At 49.4% G+C, this 10,102-nt stretch overlaps 1 protein-coding gene across 1 annotated transcript; it reads left to right on the top strand.

The window, feature by feature from the left end:
* Positions 1-4,849: 4,849 nt before the first annotated feature.
* KRTDAP (keratinocyte differentiation associated protein) lies at positions 4,850-8,422 on the top strand (the record flags this gene model as incomplete). Its single annotated transcript, XM_082606657.1, has 6 exons — positions 4,850-4,936; positions 6,311-6,352; positions 6,449-6,490; positions 6,668-6,712; positions 7,581-7,628; positions 8,315-8,422. The coding sequence occupies 6 exons, from the start codon at positions 4,850-4,852 to the stop codon at positions 8,351-8,353; spliced, it is 303 nt and encodes a 100-aa protein (XP_082462783.1). The 3' UTR covers positions 8,354-8,422.
* Positions 8,423-10,102: the final 1,680 nt, after the last annotated feature.

Genomic DNA, 10,102 nt, shown 5'->3' with positions numbered 1-10,102 from the left:
TGCCTTGATCATTGTTCCATTCCCAGGGTTTAGCACAGGGGCTGGCACAGGGTGGGCCTCAAACAGTTGATGAATAAATGAAAGAAGTCGGGCCCAAAAAGGACTTGGGGGAACCAATTTGATGTGCATCCTCTTCTCACTTCTGTCCTTAAACTGTGGCTCCTGCCTTCTATTCATCTTGGGTTTCACCTGGGAAGGGAGGGCCTTGCAGTACCTCCTAGGAGCCACAGGGAAGAGAGTGCGGCCCGTCCAGGGGCTGAGGCTCAGTCCTTCCCGCTGACTGACAGCGGGCTTCCTGGGGTGTGGGGTGAGGGCTACAGACTGCTGGACCTCGGGTCACCTTGTGCCAGTCCCTGAGGGACTGAGGGAGAAGCTGAAGTGGTCAACATGTTTCTGGACTTGGGGCGTTCCTGGTCCAAAGGACTGAAAGCCACCCTCTGAAGTTTAAAGCACTAGTTGAAGCAGGCTAAGGCCCTCAGGTGTAAAGGACTCTCATAAACCGGCAGGCCACGCCTTTGTCCTGCCAGAGCCTCTGAAGCAGCTTCATGGCAGAGCCTCCGACTTTCGATTTTCCCCTAACGTCCATTCTCCCACGGCAGCCAGGGAGGGTCCCCTGCTCAGAATCCTCCACAAGCTCCATTAATTGTAGAATAACATCCCCTCGGTGTGGCTCAGCACCGTTTGGCTCTGGCTTCCCTGTCCAATGTCAACCTGGACCTGCTGGGAAAGGCTCCCAAGGAATACTGCTGCTACCTGTCCCTGGAACCCGAGATCTTCAGAAGGTTGGAACTTTACTGACTTTTGGTCTAAGTTCAAAACCCCAAGCCAGCTTAACCAAGGACACCTATCCAATTGCTATCACATCACCTTGTTTTATTTTCTTCACAGAACTTGTCATGTTCTCGAAATGATCTTGTTTCCTAATTTTTTGTTAGGTTATAATCTGTCTCTCTTTAACTGGAACATAAGCTTCACAGGACAGGTACCCTGTCCATCTCGAATCCTCCGCAGCAGGAGCCACAACGGCTGTTTAATAACTATTTGGGTTAGAGGATGGAAGGAGAGATCAGAATTAAGTAGGCTCAGTCCAAGAGGAGAAGTTTAACTTCTCCTGGGAGAAGTTTAAGCAAAGCGTGCACAGGGCAGAGGGTGGGCAGTGAAGGAAGAAACCACACCTGCTGGGCAACGTGACTGCTTTCTTGGGTGTGACCCTAACCCTGGCAGGGGGAGGACAGGACGGGACAGGGATGTCCTGGGCTCTGCCCTCCAGTAGCCCACACCCCAGCCCCCTTTCTCTCCAATGATTCTAGGCTTTTCACCTAGATGTTCACCAAGACCCTGAGGCCCCAGCGTGCATCCCTGCAAATCCCCCATTCCTTCCCTGAACCCAGGAGGCTGGCTCCCAGCCCCTAGGTGTGTCTGTAATGTAGCAATCAAGGCTGGGCCTGGCCTCCTACCCACACTCAAGTTCTGGCAGATTTGGGGTGGGGTGGGCGAAGGCCTGTGGGAAAACAGGGGTTTATTGGTATTCTCGGAGTGGGAACTAGCTCAAGCAGACTTGGAGCTGGGGTGACGCAGAGCCAGGCTCTGTGCCTCTGTCCGACTCCACTAACCCTCTGTGATGCAGCCGATGCTGAATCCCAGGTAGATTCTCCTGCCACCCATCACTCCAACCGCGGGGACCCTCTGCCAGTGAGGATCCCCCTACCCTCTCTTCCCCAGCCTACCCAACCACTGGACACTGGACACTCAGGGAACACAAACTCACTGAGGCAGTTTAGGTGGGGGAAGGGGAGGGGACTGGGAGAGAGACACTAGAGTCTAGTTTAGCATTTACAGCATAAATCATGTAAAGCCAAAATTACCCTTGAACATCCATCGGGATGGTGCCAAATGGAGGTGGATCATAAGTCTAGCACAGCCAGGGTTTTTCCTCCAGAAAAAGAACAGAATCCCTTTGGTTGTGCACATGAAGTAGTAGGCTTGTACTTAGAGGCATCATACAAAAGAACCCATCTTTAAACACTAGAACTTCAAACACTAGAGCTAGAAGACTGTCTTTTAAACACACACTTGCTGTGACAAGATGCTCATACTATAAGAGGCTTCTGGAATCCGAGGCAATCACAGGTTCACCCTGAGACGTATGCTCACTGAGTACCATTAATCTCTTCATTCTCTTTGGCAAGAGCATAGTTTAACCCACTGACATTGATGCATGTCTGCTCAGAGCTGCCACCTATGGCTGTGCAGGCTGCACACCACAGAAGGACACCTGGTTGAGAGGACAAAAGGGGGTTAACTGCAGCCTTGACCCCCGACTCTCAGGGCATGGGTCTAATTCATACAGGGCGCTAGGTGGGCTGGCTGAGGCCCTTGGTAGGACACAGTACAGCAAAGGGGCAATACAGTTGCAGCCTCTGGAACTCTGGGGTTCTAACACTGGCCTTGCCACACCCTGGCTGTGTGACCTAGGGTGAGTTATTTAACCTCTATGTGCTGTGGTTCCCCTGCCTACAGAATGCGGATAATTGTTAATACCTGTCTCACAGAAGCACTGTGATATTTCAGTGAGATCATGCATTTAGAATACCTAGCACAAGGCCTGCCACAGAGTACGACATCAATAAATTGGCTAACCTGATTACTAGTGGCATTAGCATGAGGCGGAAAGGGAAACAGGGAAATCGATTTGTTGGAAAAGAAAGCTGGAGCCCAGCAGATGATGGCGTTGGGCTCATCTGTCGCTCTGGAATTACCCAGGCTGAAGTGCTCCTCCACTAGCAGGTCTGATTGGACTTCATCACTGAATATCAGCTCTAATTTGTTAATCCTTCATTCTGCTCATTGTCCATTCAACTTCATTCACAGTTGACGCTATGCTGACAGAATGGTGGTTAATGAGCTCTTTCAGTCCCTGTTAATTAATTGGTGAGAATTCATTACACATAAAAACTTGTGTCCTCCAGAAAAACCTTTTGGGGAGGTGCTCCACCCATCTGTCATTTTCTCACTTGTCCCCTCTAGGAACACCAGCCTTGCGTGACACCTATGTGACATGGTCATCTATGCTTAGCGAGTTTTCCTCAAGCACCGCCTCCTCAGGTAGCTCTGCGAAAGGAGCGGTGCCATTAGAAAAACGGAGGAGGCTTCTTGAGGCTAAAGAGGGGCAGGATGTCGGGGACTGGGGAGTGGGGGGCAGGAGGAGAATCGAACTGAAGTGCCAGCTTCTGGGGTCCATGAAGACTGTTGGTGAATAAGATCCAGCCCGCTTCACCTCCAGGCCTGTTATCTCTGTGTATTGCATCAGGATGGGGTAAAGAGCCCATGCTGAAACGAGGTCTTGCTTTGTCCTGGCAGCATCCCTCTATGTTTCAGCACCTCCCTGTTACACCAGGAACCAGTTGGGCTACCTGAGCCTCAGTTGTGGAGAACGCTACTTGATTAGGATGTTTTGTCACTTTGAGGTGATACAACTGCCAAGCTGGGGGAGTGGGCTGGGGAGCAGAATAAGCTCAATGAAATGGTGTAGGTGCTCAAAGTTCAGGGCCTAGAGCCCAACTGGGTAGCTCTAAGACCTATTTTTGCTTTTTTGTGTTTCTCTATTCTCTCTCTTTTTTTTTTTTTGTCTGCGTTGGGTCTTCATTGCTGCACGGGCTTTCTCTAGTTGCGGCACATGGGCTCAGCAGTTGTGGTTCGGGGGCTCTAGAGCGCAGGCTCAGTAGTTGTGTTGCACAGGCTTAGTTGCTTTGTGGCATGTGGGATCTTCCCTGACCAGGGATCGAACCCGTGTCCCTTGCACTGGCAGGTGGATTCTTAACCACTGCACCACCAGGGAAGTCCCTGCGTTTCTCTATTCTTTGTCTTCTTAGCTCAAGACAGTTACATCTCTGAAGACCCAAGAGTATAAGATGGGCAGCTGGATAATGGGTCCAGCCCCAAAGGAAGAAAGTGCACAACTTGGTGGAAGGATGCTTGAATTCTAAGATATCCAATCTAACGTATGTTGAATCCACCTCCACTGTGTAAGGGCATGGTGCTAGGGCATGGTGATGTAAAGGTGATTAAGACATAGTTCCTGACCTCAAGAACTTGATATTCTAAGAGGAAAGAACACAAGTTACTCTAGGTACAATGCCAGAGAGATACAAATGAATTGCTATGGCAATTACGAGAAAGGAAAAGTTTGGGGAGGGGGATGACAGATGATGGGAGACATCTGGGAAGCTTAATCCAGGATGGATGTTGGGTTCTGAGAACAAGAGATGAGAGAAGGGCATTTTAGGCATAAGGGCATGGGCAGCTGCTTGGAGGAGGAAAAAGAAGGCTATCTTTGGTAAGGAGTCCAGTTTGGCCAGAATGTGAAGTATGTGCAAAGGGAATGAAAGAAGGAAAAGTTAGAAGGGTAGGTTGAGGTCAGAGTATGGAAGGCCTTCAAATGCCAGTATAGGGAGTTTAGACAGAATTGGATAGGGTGGGGAAAAGCCTGAATTATAAGAGAGGAACGGAGAGATATAAGGAAAAGTGACAAAGACAAAAGGAGAGGTTGCTTGGGTGCCATGGCCAGTCCTTGGGAGAGACAGGTCCAACCTGTCTCCATCTCAGCTCCATTTGCGTGAAGAACCCCATTGCCAGCCTACCTTCCAAGTGCCCAGGGCAGAATGTGAATTGAGAAATCCAAGGTAAGTGGGAAACAGTCCACACCTCCCCTTCCCAGAGCCCCAGGGGTGGGCAACAGGATCTGGGTGTGAGTCAGTAGGGTGGGGACCCCAGTTCTGTTCAGATCTGCCTCCCTGGGAATATAAAGGGCAAGCCTTGCCTTGCCTCAGAACACCCCAAACTTGCCACCATGAAGATCCCAGTTCTTGCTGCTGTGGTTCTTCTCTCTCTCCTGGCGTTCCACTCTGCTCAGGGGGCTGCCCTGGGCAGTTCTGAGGTGAGCACCTCACCTGGGTTCTCTTTCTCTTATACCTTTTAGCTGACTCAGTCAGTCACTGGATAAGTGGCTCTTATCTTTGGCTATTACCAGGGGCTGAATGAGAAGCTGGGGCTCTGAGGGAGGGAAGAAAAGAGGAAGGAGACAAAGCATTCCTGGGAAGGGGCAGAGAGGCTTATATTTCTGGAAAGGATGGTAAAGTGCGGGGTAGAGGCTGGACATCCTGAGAGGAGACGGGGGCTGAAGTTGGTCGTCTGGGTTCAGCCCCACATCTGTTTTGTTTGTATCCCTGGGAATGGCTGTCAGGTGGCTAGAAGCGCCTTGCTGCCTCTGGAGCTTAGGCCATATCAAGAATCCTTAGGAGCCAGTCTCCAGCCAGGAAAAACCCTGAGGTCCCTCTCTCCCCACCTTATCGCACTGTGCGGGGGATGGGGGAATGTCCATGCTGGATTCGTAAGTCTACGATAGGGGTCACAGACTCCACTGCTTAGGATCCTAGCAAGTGATGTCGGTGAGCAAGAGGGCTGGTGGGGCCTCAGGGGAGGTGGAGTGAATTTGCCCAATCTGGAAGGGGACAGTCTCTATGCCATCTGACTGCTGCTGAGTGGGAAAATGTACCCAGCATCGCCGGAGTTTAAAATTTTTCAAGAGAACCTGGAAATCGGATGTATGAATTTTTACTAATTAAAAACCTTTAATTCAAATTAAAAAACAAACAAACCAAATTGCGATGAGATCTAAACATTTGGGTCTAGCCTGTAGGCTACCTGTTTGTGACCTCTGTTGTGGGAAGGAAGAAATGAGGGGCAATGAGGCTGGGCAGCTGAGGTCGGGAGGGCAACAGATTGGAGGCACTGAAGTATGGGGGTGGGAGGTGGGCTTCCCAGCTGGAGCAGGGAGACGGGGACTCAGACTCTGGTGGCAATTCAAGTCACAAAGCAAACCAACCTCCAGCAAGTAAAGGCAGACAGGGCACCTCAGAAAGTTGGCCCCCACCTGCCTTCCAATCTCCCGCGCCCAGCTCTGTGGGCTGAGCGTGGGTGTCTCGGGAACACCCCGAGTCCACGGCAGAACCACACTAGCTCATTTTTCTTGGGAGGAATCCTCTTTCTCCACCCTCTCCTCCTGCTGCTGACGGTGGATGCGGCCCTGGGCTCCGACTTCTCTGTGTGCCCCGTGCCACTCTCCCATCCCTTCTTGACATGTGCACATCTGTCAATCATCCGCCTCGCTGGGACAGAGTGGGTTAACGGAGGCCCCGTGGTGGAGAATGGGACTGGCCTGTGGAGGGAAGCAGAGCTGGCAGAGAGGGTTTGGGGAAGGGGATTTGCCATCGTGTGATCATTTGTCCCCTTTCTCCCCTTCACTTTCCAGGAAGGAATCACCATTGGTAATAATGCAGCAGGATCCGAGGAGGTAAACCACCTGTTTTCCCACCATCTGACGACGAGTTCGTCCCCCATCTGTTCATGTTTCTAAATAACTTTCTGAACACCCTGCTTCTTTGCCTAGACCTCTCACGCCCAGTTTCTGGACATTGACAAGTTGCGATCTGTAAGTTTAATTCTTTAATTCAGCCCCCATAAATATCCACATCCTAAAGGAGATCAATGCCTGGGTAGAGAGCTTGCAGAGCTGTCATGGTCCTTCACCTTTCCCAGAGGGCTAGGGGCTAAGCTCTGTCCTTCCCTGGAACTGATCCTCTTCTGGTCTCTTTCTCTCTCTGCAAAGGTTTTTAGGCCTAATGAATACCTGAACTGGCCCGCCCTCTTCGAGGTAAGCACTTGGGCCCCCTTTTTCTCCTGACTGTTTGTCCGGGTAGTGGCAACGCATTCTAGAACCTTTTGGTTCTTTCCTGGGTTCTGGGAGGGAGTAACTGTCCCACTTGGATGCTGCCCAACTGAAGAAAACTTCCCGGGGAGGCTGTCGTGGCCAGACCTTATTTTCCTAACGTGGCCCATAAAGACAATCTCCAAAAAGGAAGAACTTAATCAGTCCAGAGTTTATTCGAATCCCCTCATCCTCCAGGAAGAAACTGAGGTTCTAAGTTGGGTGACTTACCCAAGCTTGGAAGGCTAAGTCAGTGGTAGTGCTGGGACTAGAGCCTGTATAGTGCGTGACCCCGCACATACTCGTGACATGCCCTCTTGTAAATGTCTTCACTGCTCTGAGCCATGGTTGCCTCATCTGTGATGTGGGGACGATGACAGTACCAACATCAAAAGACTGCTGTGGGGGTTCCCTGGTGGCGCAGTGGTTGAGAGTCCGCCTGCCGATGCAGGGGACACGGGTTCGTGCCCCGGTCCGGGAGGATCCCACATGCCGCGGAGCGGCTGGGCCCGTGAGCCATGGCCGCTGAGCCTGCGCGTCCGGAGCCTGTGCTCCGCAGCAGGAGAGGCCACAACAGTGAGAGGCCAGCGTACCGCAAAAAGAAAAAAAAAGACTGCTGTGAAGACCAAATGAAATCATGCCTGTAAAGCAGTCAGTATAAGGCAGGCACAGAAGAAGTACTCAGGAAATATTAATGCTTACTGCAATTATAAAACAATGACACCGTCACCACTACAGAGAGCTCTTCAGCAAGCGCTTACTGATCCATGCTCACCTGACCTGTAACACATCATTCTCTCTTTTTCTGTTTTAGTCTATCAAAAGGAAACTTCCTTTCCTCAACTGGGATGCTTTTCCTAAGGTAAGAGGCAGTGGGCATTAGGAGAGAAAGGAGGCTGGGGCTGAGGGAAAAAGCAGAGGATCTGAGTGGGAGAGTGGGGAAAGTGAAAGGAGGATAAACCTTCTTCTGATCAAAGCTAAGTAAGTCACATAGAGGAAGACAAATATCATATGGTATCACTTATATGTGGGATCTAAAAAAAGGCTACAAGTGAACTTACCTACAAAACAGAAATAGAGGCACAGATGTAGAAATAAACTTATGGTTACCCAGGGCGGGGGTAAAGGTGGGGAGGGATAAATTGGAAGATTGGGATTGACATATACATACACACTACTATATACAAAATAGATAACTAATACGGACCTACTGTATAGCACAGGGAACTCTACTCAGTACTCTGTAATGGCCTATATGGGAAAAGAATCTAAAAAAGAGTGGGTATATGTATATGTATAACAGATTCACTTTGCTGTACACCTGAAACTAACACAACATTGTAAATCAACTATACTCCAATAAAAATGAAAAAAAAAAAAAACAAAGCTAAAGGAAATCGCAACTACTATAACTCAGAGGGGAACAGGAACTTAGACTGGGGCAGAGATTCCTTTCCATCAGGGCCCCACCCTATCCTGGGCTTTCTTAGGACTCCGGCTCCCCGCACCCAAGGGTCTCCAAACTGACCGTCCTCTCTCTCCCCACAGCTGAGAGGAATAAAGGATGCAGCTGCCAACGCCCAATGACCAGCCCCTTCGAGACCCAGCACTGCTGATACCGCTGAAAGAGGGGTCCAGTGTGGGATCTGATCACCATGTTATCTATGATCACTCTGCTGCCTCAGTAACTCCAATAAAATGTTTTCCAAACAAACGGCTCCTGTATCTGCATCTCTGTCCTTATCCTACTGGGCTCTAGAAAGGAATTAAGATGGAGTGGGCTCCAAGGCTGATAGGCAGACATCTTGACTTCTGAGAGGGGAGTAAGTAGTGGGACAGGAGAAAGTGGGAAGGGCAGGTATATCAAGCTGGCAAGAGACCTCTTGTGTCTCAGCACCCTAGTACTAGTTGATATCCTTGAGAAGCATGAAGCTGTGAGTGGTTTGGTAATATCCCCAAGGAAGCAATCCTGCCCCCTGAACTCCTGGCACCCTCCCTGACCTGCCTTCTGGGAACCTGATTCTTTTGATGGTGGCCATTTGGTATAACAGAGCTATCTGGAATCCAAGGCTCAGGACTCAGCTTAAATCATAAGAGCTCATCTGAAATCCTTTTTTTAAAATTAGGTAGGTTATAAATAAAGAAAACTGGTGGTGTGACCCTGGGCCTTTCTAAGCCTCCTTTCTTTTTTTTTTTTTTTTTTTTTTTGCGGTACGCGGGCCTCTGTCTGCTGTGGCCTCTCCCATTGCGGAGCACAGGCTCCGGACGCACAGGCTCAGTGGCCATGGCTCACGGGCCCAGCCGCTCCGCGGCATGTGGGATTTTCCCGGACCGGGGCATGAACCCATGTCCCCTGCATCGACAGGCAGACTCTCAACCACTGCGCCACCAGGGAAGCCCTATGCCTCCTTTCTTTATCTGTGAAATGAGTGTGGAAATAAACAAGAATGATAATAACTAGCTTGAGGTTTTGTTATGCAAGTCAAATGAGATAAGGTATATAAAGCCCTTTGCACAGGGCCAGGCATAGAGGAGGTACTCAACAATTGCTTGTTTTCTCCACTAACCGCCCACCCCCCACCAGAGCTACCACTCATTATTCACTCACTCACTCATCAATCCATCCATCCATCCATCCATCCATCCATCCATCCATCCATCCATTTACTGCACAGGTCTAGAAACGTGGAATGGATTCAGTTTCAGTTCCTGCAGGTGTACTCTGTATGGAATTTGTGTACTCTGTGTGCCTGCTCTGTGTACTTAAAACGTTGAATTAGTTGGGATTATTTCTGGTTTCTCTTGAAAACTGGGAAAATGAGAAAGCAAGGGACCCGCGATTGGCTTAAATCCAAGTAATAGCTGCCCTCTTTACAGGACGTGGTCTCCAGATCAGCAAAGCTCCACTTGGCAAGTTTCATTTATTTAATGGTCTTTTGGCTCTTACAAGCAACTGAATTTGCAAATTATGGCCTGTAGCTTACTTGAAGAGGTAGTCTACATAGGGAAATTAAACTTGTGTAGGGGGAGGAAAAACCTCCTTCCACCCTCTGAAATTCTGTGGCTGGCCTAATAATTAAACTGACATGAGACAGATTAACAGGAGAAAAGCATACACATTTGATTTTTTTTTTTTTTTTTTTTACATATACACAGGTGTCTTCACAGAAGGAAAATGAAGACCCAAAGAAGTTGTTAGGTCCAAAAGCCTGTAAGGTACATAACTTTTTGCAAAAAGAATGATAAATTGTGGGGATGTGACAAAGCAAAGGCCCTTGGACTAGGGGCAATAAATCGTGGCTCAGTGGCTAGGAAGTATGTGAGGGAAACGAATGG

This window comes from Mesoplodon mirus (assembly GCF_964341445.2).
Source record: "Mesoplodon mirus genome assembly, chromosome: 19".
Lineage (NCBI taxonomy): Eukaryota > Metazoa > Chordata > Mammalia > Artiodactyla > Ziphiidae > Mesoplodon > Mesoplodon mirus.
The sequence above is the reverse complement of the archived record's forward strand: the minus strand, read 5'-3'. Positions and strand labels throughout refer to the sequence as shown.